This window comes from Ranitomeya imitator, chromosome 6 (genome assembly GCF_032444005.1).
Source record: "Ranitomeya imitator isolate aRanImi1 chromosome 6, aRanImi1.pri, whole genome shotgun sequence".
Classification (NCBI taxonomy): Eukaryota; Metazoa; Chordata; class Amphibia; order Anura; family Dendrobatidae; genus Ranitomeya; species Ranitomeya imitator.
Genome location: NC_091287.1, coordinates 80,996,990 through 81,021,726, shown reverse-complemented (window position 1 = coordinate 81,021,726; position 24,737 = coordinate 80,996,990). Strand labels below are relative to the sequence as shown.

Genomic DNA, 24,737 nt, shown 5'->3' with positions numbered 1-24,737 from the left:
AGGACATGTGACATACACAGCCAATGACACATGCCCTTGCTTGTGTGCATCACATGCACATTGCTGTGTGTGTGGACACTGCTGATAGGCTGAGAGACTGCATCGCCCACTGTAAATGCGGGAAAGAAAAAAAAAAAAGGAGATCGGCATTATTTCAGCACAGATCTATCCCCCCCACTATACACTAAAACAGTCTATTAACAATGATAAACAGTTTTAATGTGAAAATCAAGTGAGGCTTTTGGTGAACGAACAGTTATCGAACAGAAACTCGAACAGCCGAAAATTAAGCAAATTGTTCGAGTTCGACGAACGACTCGAACACCGCCCAAAACAGCTCGAATTTGAAATTGGCGGACAGTTTGACTCGAACACCGCTCATCTCTAATAGAGACTCCTAATGAAGCCACAGTGAAACGCGCATCAGGTGTTTGGTGGGTGAACCCCTCTGTTATTGAACATTTACTTCCATTACTTATGATTCTTACTGTGAGTTGAGTATTAAGGTCGGGGTCACACTTGCGAGAAACTCGCACGAGTCTCGCTTCTCAATACCCAGCACTGCCGCCGGCACTCGGACCGGAGCGCTCAGCTGCATAGAAATACATGCAGCCGCACACTCCGGTCCCGAGTGCCGGCGGCAGTGCTGGGCATTTTTTGATCATTTGTATTATTTCACTCTGTCCTGGCACCTATATCCCCCTTTTTTTTTCGGTTATGTTTGTTGCGTTGGTGCCCTGTGGGGCCATTAATAGTTTCCCTGGGATAACAATTCTCAGTTTCTCATTGTCACAGCGAGTATGTGGATTCAAATCACCATCCATGTCAATGTTCACACATACTTGCCAGTATCCACACCAGGCAAGAAGTAGTTATTGATGCAGATGGTGATGTGCATCCGCACAAGGTACCTAACACAGCTCAGAATAGAGACTGTCCTCATCAGGACCTTACAGTTCACCATTTCACTTTGGGCTCATACATTCAAGCAATGGCATATCTCTGCACAGAAATCTTTAGACATTACAAACCCGTTTCCTATATGTCATGTTCCCTAAAAAGCCTTTTGTACATTTTTTCTGGTAGATCACAGGTGTGATTTTAAATGCATTTTTGTTTTTGTAGTTAGTAGCTGACTAACGTCATTTGACGGGTTTTATTGTATGTCCAGATTTCCGTCTCTGACCGAGGAACTGAATGCGAGAGATAAAATAATAATACAGAACGGTTTAAGTTTAAGTCTCTTTTTGCTTTGCTGCCAGAAGGACAGAGTGTGGCTAAGTAGAGGGCTTACGCGGGATGGTATGTACTTTTTCACTAGCCAAGTAAGGTGTTAGCAGTTCATGATGGTGTTTTTTTTAGGAGGTCCCATCCCAAATACAGTCTCTGCTCTCCCTCTACGCCAGTCTCTAGTGCCTAACTGCATTACACTCCTTGGCTTCCAGCATCATAAAATCTTCCAGGGAGACTTGATTCATTCGTTGCGTTGAGTTTGGTGTCTAGGATTCCATGAAAAAAGGTTTTAACCTTTCAGCTTTCTATTTAACTTGAGTTTTCTCAATACTTTGATATAGTTATAAGCCAGGCCTGAAATCGGCAGGAGATGTAGGTTAGTCCTTTGCTGGTACAATTGCATGATATAATGTCAACGTTTTCTTGTTCTTTAGGTACTTTTCAATGTATCAGTGACTATGGACACTTGCGATGTAGAAGGAGAACACAACTACATCATTCTTAAACCTATTGGTTTCAATGAAACTGCTAAAATAAAGATTCATAAAAGTTGCACCTGTCAGTGTAACAGTCCACTGAGGCATAAAGACAAGTGTGTTACCGAGGTCCATCCCGATTGTCCAGGAGTTCCATGTAGAGACGGCATCTGCGGCTCAGGAGACAAGGAGCCTCAGGCTGAAAACTGCAGGCAATCCTCATCTGAGTCTGAGTGTAGTGGACGAGGAACCTGTCTGTGTGGAAAATGCTACTGCTCTAAAACCAAACTGGGAAAAATTTATGGGAAATACTGTGAAATGGACAATTTTTCTTGCCCATACAACCTTGGAAAATTATGTTCTGGTAAGTAGCTCAGCCACGAAATGTCGTCAGCTGTGTTCACATTTCTGAGATGTCTTCAGGGGTTATTTCATAAAAATACTTGATCAAATGTTTACAAAATAGTCGTTTTATGTATGATGTATGAGGCCCCCTATGATTACTAGAAGATGGGTTCTGAGCCCCAACTTGTCCTCACTGTATTCTGCCCAATTGTAGCTAGGAGGAATTTAAGTAGAATAGTGGGCACAGGTGTGGTCTGCTGCTCCATCCTTTGTCTATGGAGCCCACAGAAACAGCTGAGTGCATTGCATGGCTGTTAATTGTATGTTTGCTGACGGACCCTCTCCTGGGACCTCCACTGATTGCTAGACCTGGGGTCTCAAGCTCCCTGTTTCTCTTTACCTTATGCTGTCCAGTGAGGAAAAGTTTATATGGATCAGTGGTAACACATGTGCATCCACTATTCAATTCAATGTCTATATGGCCACCAGAAACAGCCCAGTACGTAGCTTGACCCTTAAAGAGGTAGTCCACTACTTAGAGCTGCTCCGTCTTCTGATGTGGCCGCCGCAGGGTACTGCACATCCACCTTCTACAGATTTGAATAGGAGGCGGATGTGTAGTACCAAGCAGAGCTGTATAGTAAGTAGGTAACACAAACCATTTACTCCAACTCTGACTCCAACTCCTCAATTTCCCTGACTTCTGACTCCACAGCACTGCCTCACTACTTGTACATAAAGTGCAGCACTGATTCATGTCAACTAAAAGCCGAGATCCTTAGATCAGGAATAGAACGGACATTTATAGGACATTTTATAACTTTCCAAAATTATTCTAAAAACATTTACAGTACATCCTGCACTGAACTACTGAACCCAATTTATTACATATTTTAGTAGTCCGAGTCAGTCCATTTTATACCGACTCCAACTCTGACTCACTCCAAAATAGACACTGACTCCATGACTCCGACTCCACAGCCCTGGTACCAAACCCCGGCCAATATCAGAAGACTGAGCAGCTTTACAAGCGAATACTTTCGGCCGACGCCAATAACAGCTGATCGGCGAGGGATTCCGGGTGTCGGACCCTGACCGATCAGACATTGATGACCTATCCTAAAGGTAGGTCATCAGTTCTAAAGTAATGGACAACCTCTTTAAATCTATGATTGCTTCCTGTTCCTCCTCACTGTATGCTTATTAACTACAGTAAGTAAAGTATGAATGTAGTGGTGGTCATACAGCACGACTCCATTCAATGTGTATCGGGCAGAAATCGCCAATTTCATAACTTAGACATGCAGTGGATCATCAGGGTGAATATGTGACCACCACTCCATTCATACTCCTCCTCGCTGAGGTCATACAGTGAGGAGCAATGGGAGGTGCTAGTGATTTTGCTCTTACTAACCATGGGGGTCACCCAGCGATCAATCAGATATTTATCTATTGATAACATTGATGACATTTTTTGTGGGATAGCCTTTGTGAGAGAGCTGCAGCCAGCATGATGGATTCGGGTTCCAGCAAAAATAGCTCTACAGAAGACTGCTATATACTTGTTATCAAAAACACTGGGGCTCCTAAAGGAATGAAAAAAAATCAACGTGAATCAGTTTTTTTTGTCTCTTTCTGAGATAATGGTCTCCATCACGTAGCTCTCCAGCTGCTCTGAAACTAGGATTCTCAGCCTGCCGACAGGGAAGGGAAGAGTGGAAGGCCACTCATGTGGGTGGCGGAATACCGTATTCCGTGCTGCAGATGATTGTGTCATGTTTTTAAGCCTTAGCTGACAGTAATGGGTCAGATCCTGGTAGTGAGCGGGGTTTGCAGCTTACGGCACACACTCGCTCAGGAAATGAGGCGTAAGACTCCACCGATCAGTACGACATCTGCCCTGAGGACCCCCTCTGCTTTAACTCATGGGCACTGTGAACATGTATGTTATTCACAGTGTGTGAAAAGGCATAAACTGTGAGAGCGAAATGTTGTATTACAAGTAATGTGTGCTGTTTGTTATGTTAAGCAGACGTTCCTCTGCAGGGGAGCCATTATAAACAGCACTGGATTACATTAGAATTTGGAATGTTTTTCCGAGACACCCCTAGAACCGGATCATTTATCCTGGAATGCTCGTGGCTTGTAAAATACACATCAGTTTGTAAATTATCCAGTAAAGTCAATCTTTAAACAGTATAATGAAATGCTACAAAAATGTCCTGAAGTTGACATTTACGTTAGAAAAGAGTGGTTGGGGCTTGGCAGCCACAAGGGGGAGCTCAGGAGCTTACTGCTTTGTTTTCAGTATGCTCCCTCTAGTGGTGACACATGGCAGAACTAATTCTATTTTTTTTTTTACTCTAGCTATGCATATATTTAGCTTTGTATTAGAAATAATAAAGATATTATTATGAAGATATACTAACTGGTTAATAAGCACAGAAACGTAGACCATTCTAAATGGCCTGTTTTATTAATAGACTTCAATTAATAGTTGTCTTTGTTTGTCTGCTAGGTAATGGTGAATGTAAGAATGGGCACTGTAGATGTCTCAGCGGCTGGGAAGGTGACCGTTGTCAATGCTCCTCATCAAAGCAACACTGTATGGACTCTAATGGACTTGTATGCAGTGGGAGGGGAACCTGCGCATGTGGCAAATGCGAGTGCACTAATGACATAAGCTTTGGCCCTTTGTGCCAATACTGCTCTGGATGTAGCAATACCTGCACAGACAACTGGTTTGTTAGATTTTTGTATTAGCTATCTATAGTATTTGCATTTGGATGTACACTATATGGCATGAAATATGTGGGCAACCATCAAATTCATAAACTCTACCATTGTGTGCGCATTAAATTGTTCCAAGTAGGTCAATATATGGGTTTGATATCATGCCCATAAGTACTGCAGATCTCTTCGTCTCCTTGGTTTCTATGCGTTCTGCCCACTCAGTGCCTTGGTCTTTAACGGTCAGGTCTGTCCAGTTGTACTGCCTGATTCTTAGGTAAACTCGCAGGAAGCCATCTTGAAGCAGCTTCCCTTATGCAGTAATACGGATGGGCAGAATTCAGCAGACTAACGCCACATGTTCCCATGTATACTCAGTTAGGAATTGTGACCCACCAAGATGCCTGACGCTTAGTTTCCTCAACATCTGCCATCTGGCAAGAGTCTGCATCTTCCACCGAGAAGTCTATAAAATTGGCCCCTTCGGTCTATATATATCTGATATGAATGGCCAGCTTAACTCCAACTCCGACTCTATCTGCTTCGATGCAGGGGGGCTTGTACTACATCAAAGCATTGACGACCCCTCAATTAGATTGCAAATAAATATTGTTTTTTACTTTGTGAATTTACTTCAAAAAGGAACCTGTCACCATGGAAATGAAGTCCAATCTTCGGGCACCAAGTTACAGACTCGAAAGAATGGAGTAGATTGATCTATAGATTATAGATATGTAGATTTCCAGTCCAGTGGGCGGTCCAATCAGTGACTGACAGCCATCCCTGTATGTAACAAAGAAAGCTGTCAGTCGCTGATAGCACCGCCCACTGGACCCCAAATCCCAGAAATAGCAGAGGTTTAAATGATTAATGCACAAGTGATACTGAATCTTTTCCCACAAAACTATGTTAATCTGCTCCACTCCTCCTGCTCTATATAACATGATGCCTGCAGACTGGACGGCAGGTTCCCCTTAAAAGTTAAAAGGCAATTTTCATTTTCTACACTGGTTTGGCTTTATATCCTAAGTCATATGGCAATAAGGCTCGTTAAAGGGTCGATATTGACTTTTAGGATTGCTACTAGTGATGAGCTAATATACTCGTTACTCGAGATTTCCCGAGCACGCTCGGGTGTCCTCCGAGTATGTTTTAGTGCTCGGAGATTTAGTTTTCATCGCCTCAGCTGAATGATTTACAGCTACTAGTCAGCTTGATTACATGTGGGGATTTCCTAACAACCAGGCAACCCCCACATGTAGTTATGCTGGCTATCAGATGTAAATCATTCAGCTGCGGCAATGAAAATTAAATCTCCGAGCACTAAAAAAATACTCAGAGGACCCCCGAGCGTGCTCAGGAAATCTCGAGTAATGAGTATATTCGCTCATCACTAATTGCTACTGAATAGGCAGCTTGCATTTTCCATACAAGCCCTTCCACAAGGTTTAATATAGATGGCACATAAATTGCACAGATATTTTCCCAAATTTTTCTTTTTTTGTCTTAAATGTGTCCATTCACAAGTGTAGCAACCTCCAAGCGGTGAGCAGGACACGATCTATGCAGTATTTCAGCTCCTAAATAAGAATGGTTTTTCTCCACAACCAGCGACATTTTCACTCTTTTGACAGGTTATAACACAAATTATATAGAAAGTTGTAGCTTTTCATAATTCAGTAAGTTATGTATGTATAAACTGGAAAAGCTATTCTGCTGCTAGATGACTGCAATATCTATATTTATGTTCCATATAAAGCACTAGCGCAAAGCGCTACATTAATTATGCTTGATGCGTACTATATTGTATATCACTGTCCGCTCCCACCTGTTGGTAGTTTATGACTAGTAAATAACGCCATATTCCACAGGACAGCGTACAGGAATGTGTCACATTGTATATGCAGCCCTATATATGGGCAGCAAGTTGTCAAGGAGGGTTTGATTGATATATAGCTTTGTGGGAAAAGTTTCAGCTTGTTCTTCCGCATATAAATATCTGCTCCTTCTATGTGCAGGAGTCCAGTGGGCGGTCCTATCTGGTAATTGGTCAGAGGGAAGCTGTCAATCAATTAGGTCCGCCCACTGGACTACTAAGCATAGGAAAAGCAAAATATCGAATGAAATACTATTGATGCCGAATCCCACAAATATCGACCCCCTTAGCTCTTCCTGCTCTACACCATGGCACCTGTAGATCGGACGCCATATTGGATGTGACAGGTTCCCTTTAAAAGCTGTAACTATTACGTTTTACCCTCTGAGTTAAACATTCTAGAAGCCTATAAGCCAAGACGTGGCCCAGCTGCAAATCACCGTCTCCATCTGTTTACACAGCTACTCCCTTCAATCCAGCATGCAGAATATGTTTTCGTAGTACGAAGGCAAAGCTTTCACGGTTCATGTCCTTTACAGAATATGAAACCGTTCTTCATCGCGTCCGGCTCCTACGCTGTTGTCTTAGTAAATGCCGAAACTCATTACACATCCGCAATTTCCATAAACACTACCCTCCCTAACAAAGGATTGCTATGTTGACTGTCTTTGCTGCCTCCCTTTCCTTACATGGGACCGGTGGGGGCAGATGTCTTGTGGGGGAGGCAGTATAACAGGGTACATCACTGGAGGAACAACACTGGTTAATAGCTGGGAGGATAGGATGGACTGGCCATTGGGCCGTTATATTGGGCTTGCTGTTTTTCTAGACTCTATGACCTGCTGTCATCACATATTGATGTTCCAGATCACTTGTGGCCTATGTGGTAACATGCGGTTGTCTCTTTGTTATTATTTGGGACAATAATAGCTTTTTGGGGGGATATAAATGTATTAAAGGGACACTGTCACCCCCTCCAGCCGTTATAAACTAAAAGAGCCACCTTGTGCAGCAGTAATGCTGCATTCTAACAAGGTGGCTCTTTTAGTTTTTGTTTCTGTTATTCCCACAATAAATGTATTTATAATTCTGCTGAAATACCTATCTTTGTCCATGGAGGCGGGACTGAAGCCTCCTCTTAGAAGCGCCCAACTGCTGACAGTCATCTCTTGTGTAGATTTTCGCCGCCCCCTCAGCGCTGTTATTGTGTGAATTCCGGCGCCTGCGCTCTGTTCTTCTGCCTTGCGCAGGCGCATAGAGCATTATCCGTCCGAGCGCTGGTGCCGGGTTCCTTTCTGCGCCTGTGCGGTCAGCGCGGCCAGCCTGTTACTGAATCCCCGCCCCGCATTGTGTTATGCAGTATGAACAGTGTGCGGCTGGGATTCCTGGGCATGCGCACTGCGCTTGTCAGACGCTCCACAGGTCCCCCGCCTTCCAGCGTTGTTCTGTGCGGCTGTTCCAAACGCCGGCAAGGATACCTATATATTCCGGCAACGCTAAAAAGGCGGGGGACCTGGGGAGCGTCTGAGAAGCGCAGTGCGCATGCCCAGGAATCCCAGCCCCGCACTGTGCATAATGCATAACACAGTGCGGGGCGGGGATTCAGTAACAGGGTGGCCGCACTGCCCGCACAGGCGCAGAACGGAACCCGGCACCAGCGCTAGGACGGCAAATGCTCTATGCGTCTGCGCAAGGCAGAAAAGCAGAGCGCAGGCGCCGGAATTCACACAATAACAGTGCTGAGGGGGCGGCGAAAATCTACACAAGAGATGACTGACGGCAGTTGGGCGCTTCTAAGAGGAGGCTTCAGTCCCGCCTCCATGAACAAAGATAGGTATTTCAGCAGAATTATAAATACATTTATTGTGGGAATAACAGAAACAAAAACTAAAAGAGCCACCTTGTCAGAATGCAGCATTACGGTTTATAACGGCTGGAGGGGGTGACAGTGGCCCTTTAAGGCTGGCCGTCTGTACTTGCAAAAAGTTTTCTCACCCTTCTAACAAGGCCAGAGGAAACATAATGGGTGAGAATTATGATGACTGGGAAACAGAATTGTGGAAGAAGGTCCATGACTACGCCATGTTTATATCACATTATGGCTGCACAAATATTAACATACTGTTGTAGTGGAGCTTCATACTATCACATGGGCATGGTGCCAGGAGATCTATGTCTTCCTAGTGTTCCTCAATTTACAGACCCCCCAGGGGGGTAACCATGAGGTCAGTATGCTGTGACCGCCACATACACATGGCGCGCTGTGCGAATCTGACGCCATCTGGAACTCAGGACTTGTCGCCTTCCCGCTGGAGTGTTTCTTTGATGTGAATATAAAGGGAACTTGTCACCTCATTTTGCCGTACTAAACTGCTCCCGTTGACATATACGTCATGTAAGGTGCACCCCTAACATGTTTGTGTACAGGTAAATGTCCCAGTACATAATTAAAAAGAGATTTTTAATATTTAGTCACCTTCTATGTAAATCCCTGGCTTCCAGTCACAGGGTGATGATGGATATCTGCCTTGTCACGCTCCTGCCTGGTACACCAATCACAGTTTTATTTATTTTTTGTTTTATCACTATGCTTTGCTTATTTATTTTAGTCACTTATATAGCGCCATTAATTTCACAGCGCTTTACAAGTTGCCCACATTATCATCGCTGTCCCCATTGGGGCTCACAATCTAGATTCCCGATCAGTATGTCTTTGGAATGTGGGAGGAAACTGGAGAACCCGGAGGAAACCCACGCAAACACGGGGTGAACATACAAACTCCTCCTTGCAGATGTTGTCCTTGGTGGGATTTGAACCCAGGACTCCAGCACTGTAAGGCTGCAGTGCTAGCCACTGAGCCACCATGATGCCCAGTTTGCAGTTTGATTGATGGCCGGTACTGCCCTGATATCACACCGCTCTCTGTGGAAATCATGTGCCCGCGTACAAATAAACAGTCCCCTGGGCATGCACATACAAGCTGGGTGTACGTACTCAGTTAATTTTTCGATCTGTGCTTGACCCAATAGCCATATATTAAGCTTCAGTGCTCATTGGTGAGGAGCTGGTTGTCAGAGCACAGACGCAAGATGTCCTTGGAAAATGGCCGTTCAGGCCATCAAACTGTGGTGGCATCACAACTGGAAAGAGGACCTTACATTAATTACTTAGAATGTGGCTAAAGGTGAAAAGTGTTTTTTTGACTTATATACTAGGTCACTAGCTTTACAGAAATTTTTAGGGATGCGCATTACATGACCTGTACAGCAATGGGGGCAGTTTTGAAGGGCAAAATGACGTGACAGGTTCAGTTTAATGTGATATTTTGAGGCAATATACGGTTGTGGTCAAAAATATTGAGACTGACATAAATCTTGCCTTTCACGAGTTCTATTTTTATAGCGGCAGTTTGCATTAACTCTATACTGTTATACCCAATTCAGATGTTTGTGTGTCACGGTCCACGTATGGACCATGATGCGTGGATTGGCCACGGAGTATCCTGACCTGAATTTGACAGCCTCATAGATGAACATGAACCTGTCAAGTTCAGGATACACAGACATCTGAATTCAGCCATTTGAAGAGTGACCAGATGAATTGCAAATGTAAATCTTAAAAAAACAAGAATATATCACCGCGCTACTCCATACATGTGTAAAGCCAAATTGTGAAGATGTTAAATATGCAAATGAAGAGAAACTTACTGCGGTTATGCCAAAAGGACGGATCTGATGAGTGGCACTTAGGCTACGTTCACATTAGCGTTGCGCGCCGGTGCGTCGGCGACGCACCAAAAACGCGCGCAAAAATGCTGCGTTTTGCGACGCGTGCGTCGTTTTTTGACGAAAATCGGACGCACGAAAAATGCAACTTGTTGCATTTTCTTGCGTCCGACGCTAGCGTCGAAAACGACGCACATGTCGGAAAACGCTACCAAAAAAACGCACGCGTCCCCCATGTTAAACATAGGGGCGCGTCGCCGCTGCGTCGTCGCTGTGTCGCCGACGCAACAGCGACGCACATTAGCGAAACGCTAATGTGAACGTAGCCTTAGTTTAGTGAGGTGATGATCCCAACAATTGGTGGGAGAGGGTATGATCTCCCTGAATTGCCTTGAGGTGGGGTGACCACTAGAAGATCGATAGCGGTGGATAGTTGGTGGTGAATCCTTTAATAATGCGTGAATATGCTGTTATTCAGATGTGGATATGGTATCCTGTTAGGTTGCCCGGTGTTGATCCTGGGTGTGGGGACGACAAGTGGTGTGCCCGCGTCCGGAAGACTAACCGCTGTGCTGCAGAGGGTGACCGCAGTCGGTGCGCGGGAACAGCTGCACTGGACGCCAACAATGATCACAGGTGCCCCGGCCGGAAGCACGCTGTGTATGCGGTGGAAAAGGGATGGGTGGGGTTTCGGAGTGATGTCACCGATTGAGAGAAGGACGGGTGCGCAGAAAGAACAAGAAACCAATGCGTTTCGAGGGACAGCAGCCCTCTTCGTCAGGGTAGTCCTGACTACCGGGAGTCCTAATACCATTCATGCATGGGGGCCTTTTATCCGTAGGGTGGGCTCACTCACAATTTTGCCTAGGAACACAGCAATGAACAAATAATTATTTGCAAACATTTTCTAGGAGCAACTTCATTCAACCATCCAGGGGCAATTTGGTAATGAACAATGCTTTTTCCAACATGACGGAACAGCATAGTCCAAGGCAAGACATTGGGCGTGGCTTGTGTCAAGGAAATTCTTGAAGACATTTTTCATAACACACGCATGCGCACAAACAATGCGAGCGCATGCAAAAACGCGTGCAAACGTTGTGTTTTTTAATCCGTCATGCGTAAGCTGATGCGGATAAAAAACGCAGCGCTATCATGCGGTTGCGGACGAGACGCTGCAGACTCAACCGCAAATGTGAACCTAGCCTAAGTAAATCAGTGAAAAAAAATCTTGGGGCCACGGCCAGGAAACTCTCCGGATTACAATCCCACTGAGGTGAATTCTCAAAAAGGGGGGTGGACAAACAGAAACACAGAAAGTGTGGTAATCTCACAGCACTGATTAGGCAAGAGTGGGATGCCATCAGTCAGGATTTGGCCCACAATCTGATAGCCAACATGTTAGAGAGCAGTGCAGAAGTCTTAAAATATATCAAGGTCAACACTGTGAACATTGATTCTTTGCGTAAACCTGATAAATTCTCAATACATGTTTAAATACTTATGAAATATTGATAATTGTACTCCAGTAACCATAGAAACATCTACTAAAAGATCTAAAAATGTTGAAGCAGCAAACTGGGTGAAAACAAAAGTTTGTGTCAGTTTCAAAACTTTTGGCCACGACTGGATATCTTGGTAAATATGACGTTCACCTTTCTCGTGTTTAGTAATACGCTGCCAAAAAGCTAGACTTACAATATATTTTAAGATCTTTGTGTACATTTGTTGCTTCTTATTCCCTGCTTCCGCACATTAAGTCATCCTGTTCAGAATCTACCGATTTGTAAGCTCTTTAATAACTACGTGACTGATCCCCTCTCTTTATCTAATGCACAGGAACTGTGAGCACGCTCTCGGCTCGCTGAACGGATCTGCCAGTCCAAAGGATCCCAGTAAGACCAAATGTAACACACTGGTGTACTATATCGATCAGACTTATGGTAAGAATAGTTTTGGCAAAACTTTGTCTTGTCCTATAATAAAAGAATGTTTAAACCCACAATATTTTGCACGTTTTGGGCCTCGATTCCTAGACACAGCCTGGAAATGTTAATATACGCCATTTTAAAGGGGTTCTAGGTTGCAATAGCAACTTATATTTAGTGTGCTTTATGGTCAGCCATATTGCTGATTGTGTGATATTTAGACCCAAGTGAGGGTATGCCACAAGCTTCATATAAAAGGCCTATTAGTGGGAGTGCTGTGCTCTTAAAGCGACAGGATGAGAAAACTACTTTAAAGGGAATCTGTCACCAGGTGTTTGCCACTTAATCTGAGAATAACATAATGTAGAGACAGCGATCCCAATTCCTGTGATGTGTCACATACTGAGATGCTTTGCTGTAGCTTGGATAAAATCATTGTTTTATCAGCAGTAGATTATGATTAGAGGACGAGTAAATCTGCTGCGACATAATCTTCCATATTCGTGATCTCTATATAATCCCGACCCCATCACTGATTGGCAACTTTCTGTGTACACTGTGCATAGGCAGAAAGCTCCCAATTAGTGGTGTGGGCAGGGTTATACAGAGCTCAGGATTCAGAGAACTGCTAGATCTGCAGCAGGGATTTTATCAAACTGCAGCAAGCAGCTGAACAAGTGTTAAAATGCTGGAATCAGGGTTTCTGCCCCTACATCATGCTGATCTCTGATGAGGTAGCAAAAATTTCATTTAAAGGTGAATTCTCAGTTTTGAAATTTTAAGTTTATCCACTGTAGATGACTTAAATATCTGATAAATATGAGGCAAACTTCTCACCCCCGTGCAAACAACAGGCATCAAGGGACCCTAGACGTGAATGTTGAGGTGATCCCCAGACTGGTCATGTGTCAGAGATCTCACTTTCTTCACCTAGGTCTCAGGAGTGGGATTCATATCCACCAGAGATTTTTAGGTTATCCTGTGGATACGTGCTAAGTATCTACATTGGGATTACCCCCAAAAAACGTACAATAAATGAAACTGACTTGGTTGTCCAGAAATGAGACTTGCATTATCGAGAATGGAGTTAAACTTTTTCTTACAAATTCAACCAAAAATGTTGTTCAAGATGGCCGATTTCTGGACATTAGGGATCTTAAACATAAACTTGCTGGGAATCAGTCAGAACGTCTGTGACATTGCCCATGCCAAGGAAGAAAAAGGAGCAGACTGTGTTTACCTCGTTTATAACATCAAGATAGTTGTGCAGCCTAAGGAATGATTTTGTCTAGATGAATTCCAGACCCCTTGTACACACTTCAAAGTTTTAGAAGGTCATCGCCAATGGCAAGGTCGCAGCGGCCGATAAACTGCAAGTCTAGTAATTTGTAGTCTTACGGCAGCATAATATGTCATCTTTCCAAATATGTTAAGGTTATCGAAAGGTCTGGTGGTATCAGGCACAGACCGTTCCTCCTTCACTTTATTAACAACATTCAATTGTGTTTAGGAAGTCGGGGGAATTAGAAGAAGTCTTTAGAATCTTACGAGTTGATGACTGATGACTTGCAGCCTTTGAGGATCGCTTAGAGAGTAGTTCTAGTGGGAGTCATTAAGAACGATGACTCTACCTAGTGAAAGGCCTGCTAGGCGTATAACATAGGGTCGAGAGACCCGTCCTGACCAATATTCATTTTACTTCCACTATTATGTATTTATTCAACTTGTGGGATAATACGAAAGGAGTACAAGCAGATGATGACCCATAAAAGCAGCAAATACGATAAAATAAAGAAACAAATTCCGTAGACAAAGACAGAAGATACAGACAGTAGATGTTTGCTCGCACTCCAGAGGAGGACTTAGTAGGATGGGACAATGCAGAACTACAAAGTCGCTTTGCATGTTGTACCAGCGATCAAAAGTTGTGTGTTCAAGTCTCAGAGTGGGAAGAAAAACAAGATTACGTAAAAGTAAAAATAAAGAGAAACGTTTCAATTTCAAAAAATGCCTATTTGTCACCTTGAAAATAAACAAATCAAAAATCATGATTGTTATTGTCACATTGTAGCTGTCCAAACTATTCAATTATTTCATTGTTTCTCCCACACCTTCTTATAAAAGAAAGAAACTGGTGCCAGAGTTGCAGTTAGGGGGGAGGGGAGGCTCCCCCAAAGCAGTTAGTTTTTCTGACTTTGCAAAAAAGCTATCAAAAGTGCAAAAGTGGTCAAAAAGTCAGATGTATGGTGTCTAGGGGCGAGGGAATAGCTTCAGATAACGCCTTATCCGAGTAGCTATAGCGCTTACCGAATAACTGCATCGGGAACCCGGATACCTGGAGCGCCCCCGATAATAAGCTATTCGGCACCGCAGCTGCATGTGTGGCGGCTGTGTGACATGTATGGAGAGCCCAACAAACAGTATCTCCATGCATGTGTTATGACTGTCACACAGCCGCGACACATGCAGCTGATTATCAGGAGCGCTCCAGGTATCCATGTTATCGACGCAGCTATTTAGGAAGCGCTATAGCTATGAGGATAAGCACTTCCCTAATGGTATTAATAAAAACTACACTTCACTTGCCCTGCAAAATCAGCTCCGCCTAGTGAAAATTAGCAAGATATAGTTGATAGAATATGATTAATACACAAAATTGTATTATTTTGTACAATATATATACATTTTTATTTTATAAACGTATTAAAGGGAATCTGTCGGCAGGATCAACCATCTATATGGGAATGCAGGTAATAGAAAGTTGAATATAATTATACCTTAAAATCTATGATCTGATGTCGCCTTCCAGAGAAATCCACCTTATTCTTAATATGTAAGCTGCCAAGATCTATGGGCTTGATACGGATCCTGTAGATTGTGAGCCCTCGCGGGCAGGGTCCTCTCTCCTCCTGTATCAGTCGTGACTTGTATTGTTTAATATAGCTGTCGTCATTTTTATTATGTATACCCCTTTTCACATGTAAAGCACCATGGAATAAATGGCACAATAATAATCATGATAATAATCTGCATGAGAATCTGCCTCCGGAGCTTATTTTAAATGAAAGGGGTCATTACCAGTGTGAGACACTGTGTGTCTCACACTGCAGTTTGACTGTGTGAGTGTTCTTTCTTCTTCTACATGTCTCCCACCGGTAATGGCCCCCTTTTCTTTAAAATAATCTCTGGAGGCAGATTTTCAGGGAGATCTATGTCCGGCCCATAGATCTTAGAAGCTCATTTACATATTAAGAAAAATGTGGAATTCTCTGGAGTAAGACATCAGATTGCAGATATCAAGGTATCATTTTATTCAGCTCTCTATGACCTGCATGCCCGTATAGACGGCTTAGTAGGGTTGTTCCTATTGATAGATTCCCTTAAAACGTAACAAGACTATATGACTTTATTATTGCTGTAAGCATACTGACTTAGACAATAATGTTCATTATTGCTGCACAGTTAATGCTATAACATTAAACCCCCCCCAAAAAAATCCCACAAAATTGTAGGATTGCTAATTTTTGGCACTCTACAAAGAATTATTTAACTTTTTATTTTGATATTTGAATAGTTTAATTTAAATAAATGAACATATCCCTTAAAAAAAACAAGTAGTGGAGAATCAAGCCAAGAAAGTAACGTGTCAGATGGCCAAACGATGACAGCTGATGACCATGAGGTGTAGAAATCGATAGCGGAGAAGAATGGCTGAATCCTGCAGTGTGGTTTATTTGCCAATGCGTTTTGAAGTTTCACATTTCTTCTTTAGGATAAACCAATTCATAATCTGTGAGGTCCAAGATCAAGGACTCCACCATTGTCATCTTCTAATGTGTTAATTGCAAAAGATGACTAATGTTTGAAAACTTTCTCATTTGAATTAAATATGGAACTGTAATAATGAGTGGACATATTTATGAAAACAAAGTAAAAGTGCATTCGCCTCCATCTTTTCTGTTCAGTTTCTTACTTACCCTGGTAAATGAACAGCTGAAATATGGCATGCACATTTACTATTTATTTAGGAATAAGGCACATTTGTCAGCAAATTATATTCTCAACTAGACAGCTATGGCCTTGTTTTTTTCATAATTATGACATTATCCTTCAAGTTCATTCAAGGTCATTTTAGCTTTTACTGAGAACTAAGCACGAAAATCTGTGTCTGTGCTAGAAGGGCACATTGATTCTGTAGTCATTTTATGGGTTCATGCACTTATCCATATAGTGTGAAGACATAATACGGCTTTCATAGTGATCTAATATACTGCCATATGCCACCAATATCATATGAAGCTTTTTCCTTTGTTTTGGACTCTATATACAGTACATGGCATTTGGCACAGCCTGTCAACAGTGCCATGTATTGTTCTGTGTTAAGGAATACAACGTGATCCTTAACAAGAGGAAGAGTCATTATCTTCCAAAGTAGCATAATGGTAAATTTGGTGTTTATATCTATCTATTATCTATCTATCTATCTATAGATTGTAAGGTGGCTGCCGGACACAGTTGATGGGGGGCATGTATCACGTAGGTGGTTATCCTCTGTGATGTAAATCTGGGGTAATTCGCTAGTGCACATAGTACTAGGAGACTTGTTTTGTGCATCTGGGCCAGGTTTTATGGGCAGGACTGGCTTCTCAATTACCCACCCTTAGGTGTGGTTCAAATGGTGTGTTAAAATGGAATCTGTTTTTTGACACGTGGTCTGTATCTGGCGGCGAGACCTCATGTGTGATGTCTCCAGATTGAGCCGGTATACTGGATGCTATCCTGTCTGTGTGTCCTGTATTTTCTGTAAAGTGACTGTGTTGGAACTGTTTACTGTGTTTTGCCTGCACTGAAAGGCCGTTTATTTTCCTTTGCTTGTGGCATATTTTATGAAGTACCAATAAACCAGCCTGGAAATTTGAATTGAAACAGTTCCTGTCTTGCCTCACCACACATGAAAGTTGAGTAGTATTCGCACAATTGATGCTAGAATTGCGGGCAGTGTTCCCCAGGAACACATGTGACTGCTCCAGAGGTACTGCATGTTCTTGGTGAAAGCAGCCGTAAGCCAGCAAGCAAGGATCTGATTAAACAGCTGGTGCAAGCCGAGCAGCAGCAACAGCTGGCATAACAGGAGACAAGTAAGCACTTACGCGACAGACCCAGCAACAGCAATAAGTCCTGCACTGTCAACAGCAGCAGATTGATTTGCCCACAAAGGTGGTTCGTAGCACGGCAGAATCTCTTACTCCAAGGTCAGCTGATGACTTTTCCATGCAAAATGTGGTAAGGAGAGCTTTGCAGAAAATGACCCCTGGTGATGACATAGAGGCCTTTTTTATTTTTTTTGAAAGGGTCGCCAAGAGGGAGAAACTCCCGCCAGAGCAATGAGCAGAAATGCTGGAGCCATACTTAACGGGGGAGCACCAGGAAGACTACTATGGCTTAGCCTTACAAGTTGCCACAGAAAATGTGAAGCTGAAAACAGGAATTTTGGCGCACTTGGGGGTGACAGTGACTGTCAGGGCACAACTGGTCTACCGCTAGGCGTATCACTGTGACAAATCCTCTCATTCAGAAATGTTTGATCTGCTGCAGTTGTTCCAAAAATGGATGCAGACAGAATCTTCTGGTAGAGTGGGTGGAGATGGACAGGTTCGCGTGTATCCTTCTGAGTTCAATACAGACTTGGGTTGCCAAGGGAGATTCCCGGAATGCTGATGACTTGGTCGGACTGGTCAAAAGGTATCGGGGTCGAGGGTTCCTTGGGGAGGCAACCCACTCCATACTTGGGGTTCCAACAGGGGACGGAGGCAGGTCTCCCTACCACTCCCTCAATTAACCTATCTCTATATTGGGGTCAGGACATTTTGTGTCTGATACACATCATGCCATTGATAGAGAGAGTCATTGTGGGCTTTCAGCATCCCAACCCAGTATATGAAAGTAAGTAATAGAATCATAGAATGTTAGCATTGGAAGGGACCTCCAGGGTCATCGTGTCCAACCCCCTGCTCAATGCAGGATTCACTAAACCATCTCAGACAGATGTCTGTCCAGCCTATGTTTGAAGACTTCCATTGAAGGAGAACTCATAACCTCTCATGGCAGCCTGTTCCACTCATTGAAAGTTTTTCTAATATCTAATCTGTATCTTTTTCCCTTCAGTTTCATTCCGTGCAGTCATTACCTCTCATTTACATTCTCTTTTCAGAATGCTTCTCAGACCCTTGGATCCTGAAGATATTTTTCATCATTTTTACAGCAACTTTCCTTATTGGGTTTCTTTCTATACTTATAATTAGAGTTACTTTCTTACAATGCAGTAACAACAGGAGGACCTCTTCATCTGACTACAGGGTGCCAACATCAATGAAGGTAAGGTTCCCCAACAACTGGAATCTCTCCCTGCAGTCTTTTTACGTCCATGTTCTGTATGTTTCACAGATAGAATATGTAGCCATTATAGTCCATGTGGCTGTTCAGATGTCTGTTTTTGTGGACCCAGTGTCTTCAAAAACAAAAAATGGAGGCATGTTAGTTTTTGATCCGAGTTATGGAGAAAGCTTGCCCATTCAAATCAATGTGACCATCACAAAAAAAACAGCCAATGGATGTCAGTGATGGATTTTATGTGTTTAAGGGCTCCTACTCACTTGTGCGAGACTCGGATGAGTCTCGCATGTTAATACCCGGCACTGCACCTGGCACAGAGGAGCGGAGCGCGCGGCCACATGTATTCCCATGCGGCTGCACGTTCCGTTCTGAGTGCCAGCAGCAGCGCTGGGTATTAACATGCGTGACTCATCTGAGTCTCGCGCAAGTGAGTAGGAGCCCTCAGGCTAAGAGCCCACCGCCCAGAAGTAGCAGCGTTTTGGATGCAGCCTATTTTCAATGCCGTCTATTGAACTCAGGTAAATCCGCATGTGATCACTGAACCGTGCGGATTTACCGCATCCAATACATTCTGTTGTGGAAATTTCTGTTGCGCCTCTGCAAGAGAAACTGACATGCTGCAGTCTTGAAAGATGCGCCGTATGTCAGTTTCCCCGGGTGATCCGCAGGCGTGCACACACGCATAGTGGCCATGGGATTTCTAGAAATCCCATCAACTATGCTGTAACACCTGGCCTCTGTGGTTTTGATGGTGGATAAATACACAGCGTCAAAACCGCAGCAATTCCTGATCGTGGGCGCCTACCCTAATGGGAAGAAACATGGAACACTTTTTCTTTCCAATTCATTTTTGCATACAAGAATGCACAATACTGCGCTGATGGTAAAAACGGATACATTGACCAAAAATAGATGAAGGCTGTTTAATATTATATTTTCTCCTCCACAGGATAAAAATGGCCTGCACAATGTGTACTCAAGGACCGTGACATATACTCGGGAAAAACCAGAAGACATTAATATCAACATTGGGAGGCTGGCAGCACACGAAGCCTTCAAGTACAAGTATTAAGAAGGCTGGCAATAGGTGACCCACATCACATTGTGCCGTGTGCATCCAGTGACTTTTATGCCTTTTTCTAGACAATTTTTAGAATGCTATTAATGCCATATAAATGGGCCGGACCTGTTTATTGCGCACGTGCCAGCACACAAACCATCAGAACGGATGCCCTAGTTTACCTAGCAAAAGACTAATCATGAGAAGAGCGTGACGTTCTGCAGGTGACGGCGGCATGAAGCGATTCCTTTTTCCTACACGATTTGTGTCTCATCTTGTATAGATTTGGGACCTGACGTAACTCCCGAGTTGTCGTTTAGCTGCTCTACTAGATCCATGTGCATTACTACTGTACGGTACAAGGTTTGAATCTAGCACTTTATTCTTTTTATTACCTTTTGTATGTTTTTTTTTACGAAGCACTGATTACACTTTAGCTAGATTGTATGCGCACTCCACAGAGAGGTCTGTAACCTTGTCCCGAGACAGATGCATTGAGAGGAGTTTGTCATTGGACTCTTAAGATTTGTAATATTGTTGATGCACAAAAAAAGTCCAATGACACATTCAGCTCTGCTACATCTGTGGACATGGAAAAGAAAAAAAAAAAACAACACAACTTTCGAGTGCTTAAACTGCTGCAAGGGAAACAATGAGGTGGCTTCATTCATCCAGTTGGGATGTACTGTAATAATTTTTATGTGCGAAAACGGGCCTTTACTCAAGTTACTCAAAAGATGCGCATTTTATGTCGTATGATGTCGTGAAATCGTGTTATTCAAAATGATAGCATTTTTGAAAGAAATAAGAAACTAAAACTTAGGTAAAATGTTGTCATAGGGCTCTAAAAATTGCAATAATACATTTGATATAATTTTACTTCCACCTTTAAAGTAACTCTTAAAATGACCATAAAAGTAACAACTTTTAGTATAATCTGGCAGTTTTAGAGGCAACCTTCCACATCCAGAAGGCTATATACCTGCATGGTCAGGGATAATCTGATGGTAAATGGTGCTGAAATCCCATGTAGCCAGCTTATTGGAGCAGCAGCTACAGGTAGAAAATGCGGTTTTATTTTCCCTGCAGCCGCTCACTTCCAGTCAATGGGGCGCTGCAGGAAAGAGTTACAGATTGATAGCCTGCTGTGCAGCATATATGCTGTATATGCGCTGCAGGTGTGTGCAGAGCAGGGTGTCAATCAGTGTGCCAGGGAGTAATTACAGCGTGCGCACTGTATAGTGGGCAGCAATTAGAGTCGCTTCCTGCAATGACTTCCTGTAGATGCTGCTTTAGTTAACTGAATTAATAAGATTTAAACACTGTTTACCTGCAGATTGCTCTAAATCATCAGGTGAACAAACTTTCTAGACGTGGCAGGTTCCCTTTAAAAGGTTGTTCTCATGATTTGCCTTCAGGAAAGTTTCCCTGCCTCCCAGCTTCCTGCTTGTCTGAGAGGGGGGAGAGAAATGTGACCCTGATAATGTCATACCAGCAACATGTTCACATCATTGGTACAAACCGCATGATCCCTAGTGCTTCAGAGCAGCGCTTACAAACTCTATAGCAAAGAGCTCGCAAGTGCTGCACTCCTTGCCAGGAAACAAGCCTCTGCCGATAGAATGCAGGCAATGAGAGTAAGTTGTGAAATTAAAAATCCCACCTTTCGTCGGAACCAAGAGGATTTTTAATAGGAGGTAAATTGTTTTTACAAGCACTTTGCAATGTTTCTTATTTGTGATGATGAGAAAACCCCTTCGGTTATCATAAACGTGAATATCACAATAATTCTGCACATTGGTTGTGGATTTACATAATTGTCCATATTATCACGTATGTTAAAGCGATTACGTGATCTGCCCTATTGACAAAAATGTGTAACGTATTATTTATACAGGAGGCTCTGATTCTCTCTGTACTATACAATGACATGAGGCGAGTACATGTTGTACGTGGCCACAGTATTTCAGAACACTAAGCAGCGTTAGAGAAGGTATTGTGGCAATGCAGAGCGTATGTCGGCGTCTACACCAGACTTTACTGGTTGTGAGCTACACCACCAACAGCAAAAGTGACCCGAAGCATTCATTTGCAATTGCTTTAATACTAATTTATTATTTTGTTTGTTTTCTTTTTGTTTATTAGGATTTTATAAAGAATATTTTGATAAACTTCTTACTATTTTTATGTACCAGATTGAGAGTTTATTTCTGCCACAAAGCTCCAAGTCCTCTGCACATAGCATTTTGTCTGCCTATTGTCACTACAGGTGAGATTTTTGTATCCTGTTTATACAGTGATCTCATTATAGAACAGTATGCAGCACGTGTTCCAGCTCCACCTAGTGGTGACTGTAGGCAGACAAAATGTTCTTTGTTAGCTCAATTGGTCGGATGTATCAAAGCTGTCTTAAAAATAAACTTTGCTTGCGGCAGCCAAGTCTGAGCAATCAAGACAGGTTATCAATTCAAACAGTTTTTATAACTCTATCCTTATGTTATGTTGTGCCTCTTTTGTTGCACCTTTCATCTGTTGCTCCACCTAGAAATTTATGAATAAATTAACAACAAGGTTTTACCAGATGGTGGTGTGTCCCTGGACAGTCTTACACTATCCAATCAGAGCTGACAGTATCAGACTGGGAAGGAACACACCTTTTTTAAAAGGGGAATGGTAACACCCAGTTGTCTATGAATTAAATTTTTTTCAGGAGAAATAACTGAGGAACTGCAGTCTTTTATGAGAAATGATGTTTCAGGCTTGTAATTTTATGGGAACTGAAATATGTACTAGAACAGACGTGACAGGTCCTCTTTCATGGGTGGACATCTTCACAAATAATAAAGGAGATATCCTGGACGCTGGGCACAACAGGCATGAACAGTGCTTAGGCACTTTTTTTTTTAAAGTCCTGTATATCCCCCTTAACATACTGATGTCCTTATAGCTAACCTTACAAATGTAAATCCAGTAGAATTTGTGTCTCTAAATAATGTCACTGTTGCACTACGAAACATACCTTGTACTAATGTGATTGTGTTATGTGACTTGTATACTTGGATTTCACTATTGCCATACTACTCTGAGCCCGGCGCCAGTGCTGCTGTGTTGAGAGTGGCAGAGATGATATACATGGGCACATGCCTTTATTATTGTAACTATGGCCTAAGGGGTATCGTTTCTCCTTAAGTGACATATCATCTCTGGCTTGTCAAGGTAAGGAGGCTTATTCGCCGTGCAATGCTCCTCTGGGAAATATCTGCAAATTGCCTCTTCTGAGAAAAAGAGGACTTAAACTCTATAGCGCCACCTGTTGGAAGTAGCGATCCTACAAGTCACAATCAACCCTTTTATTAGCAGACAATTGAGATACTGATCTGTCTTTTATCCTAAGTCATATTGCACGAGTCGTTAAAGGGTTGATTGTGACTTGTAGGATCGCTACTTCCAACAGGTGGCGCTATAGAGTTAAGTCCTCTTTTTCTCAGAAGAGGCAATTTGCATATTATTGTAACTATGTGTGATAACAGGTATCAGTTTCAGGTTGTTACATAATGTTTTATTGAGCCAGGGCATTAATACCAGTTATCCAAGTAGAGTGAAAAAAAGCAAATACTTGGTGTCATATTGTTACTCCAATCAAAGTTCCACCAATACAGCCCTGACCAGGGTTGCCAACCGTCCGGATATTCCAGGACGGTCCGTAAAAATAGGCCGTTTTTTGACCTGTCCGTAAAAAAAAAAAAATTGAACGCTTCCATAATTTTTTTGAAGCTGAAGAAACTTGTCCAAAAAGTCAAGTTGCCAACCCTGGCCCTGACCCTGGTTACAGAGGTAGCCTGGGGCAAACTTCTATCGTAGCCCTTTGGCCACCAAACGCCATGTCTCCTCTGCCTTTTTCCTCCCTTAATTCTCATAACTTTAGTCTGATTCTGATGTGCCTTTTCTTTTTTCTTTACACTTTTTGGAGCCACTGTCTATCATCTCTTGCTGACAACAGACCTGGAGATAAATGTGGACTATAACCCTTAGGGAAGGCTGGTGTGCTCCAATGTAACGCACATAGGTCCCGGTCCACTTTGCCGGAGCTGGGTGAGAAAACACCAAAAGAGTCACAATTCTTGCGCGGCCTCGTGTTGTGCAAACATTTTGCAACTGTTCAAAAAAAATGTTCCCCCAGTTTTGTGGTATAAAAGCTTTGATGAATGGGGGCCAAAGCGTATATTTAATATGAGCAGGAGGGGTGGTGGTTTCATGAAGTCTGAACGTTTTCTACATTTGTGTATGATTTTTAGGGTTTGTTAAAAGGGCAACTTTTGTTACATCACCATAACTTACAGTTTAATGGATTCCGAAGAATGCACAATTTGTTGGCACGCTCGAATCGAGAATATGTACCCTCCATTGAAGCATAAATTAAAGGTGTTGTCCGACAATTGCAACTTAAAACTTGTCCCACTGGCACACTCACGAGAACAGGGATCCCAGTTCCCTCCGATGAGTAGAGCAGTGGTGAAATATAGTAACATACGGTAGTTTTTAAGGTTGAAGGAAGACTTTAAGTCCATCTAGTTCGACCCCTATCGGCATGTGCATTCCCACAGTCTATGGGACACACCGAGCGAATGCGGCCAAGCCCTGTACAGCTATTTCCACATTCCCATTGACTATGGGTGGAGTGGCAGTGCGAACACCACTCTGTTCACTCACCGGACCATTGTTCCCATCAGTAATGGCTTCAGCACTGGGAATTCCAGCAAACAAAAATGTATCACTTATCCTGTGGATAGGAAATAAGATGTCATTGTGGGACAACCCTTTTAAGAAAGTTTTGATGAGAAAGAATAAAATAAAAAAAGACAACCAAGATGTTAAATGGATTTCTAAAGACAGAATTCCCAAACCATTTATTGAATTAGGAGTCAATCTGGAAAATGCAATAAAACAAACAAGCAAACAAAAATGCAAGA

The 24,737-nt window shown here is 42.8% G+C and overlaps 1 protein-coding gene across 1 annotated transcript in view; it reads left to right on the top strand.

The window, feature by feature from the left end:
- The window catches only part of ITGB8 (integrin subunit beta 8), a 130,896-nt gene extending 110,515 nt beyond the window's left edge, over nt 1-20,381 (top strand). Inside the window, exons 10-14 of the mRNA XM_069729820.1 lie at nt 1,668-2,073; nt 4,573-4,795; nt 12,226-12,329; nt 18,526-18,689; nt 19,657-20,381. Of these exons, the coding sequence (XP_069585921.1) occupies nt 1,668-2,073; nt 4,573-4,795; nt 12,226-12,329; nt 18,526-18,689; nt 19,657-19,779 (1,020 nt within the window). The 3' untranslated portion in view covers nt 19,780-20,381. The remainder of the gene's footprint in view (nt 1-1,667; nt 2,074-4,572; nt 4,796-12,225; nt 12,330-18,525; nt 18,690-19,656) is intronic.
- The last annotated feature ends 4,356 nt before the right edge of the window (nt 20,382-24,737 follow it).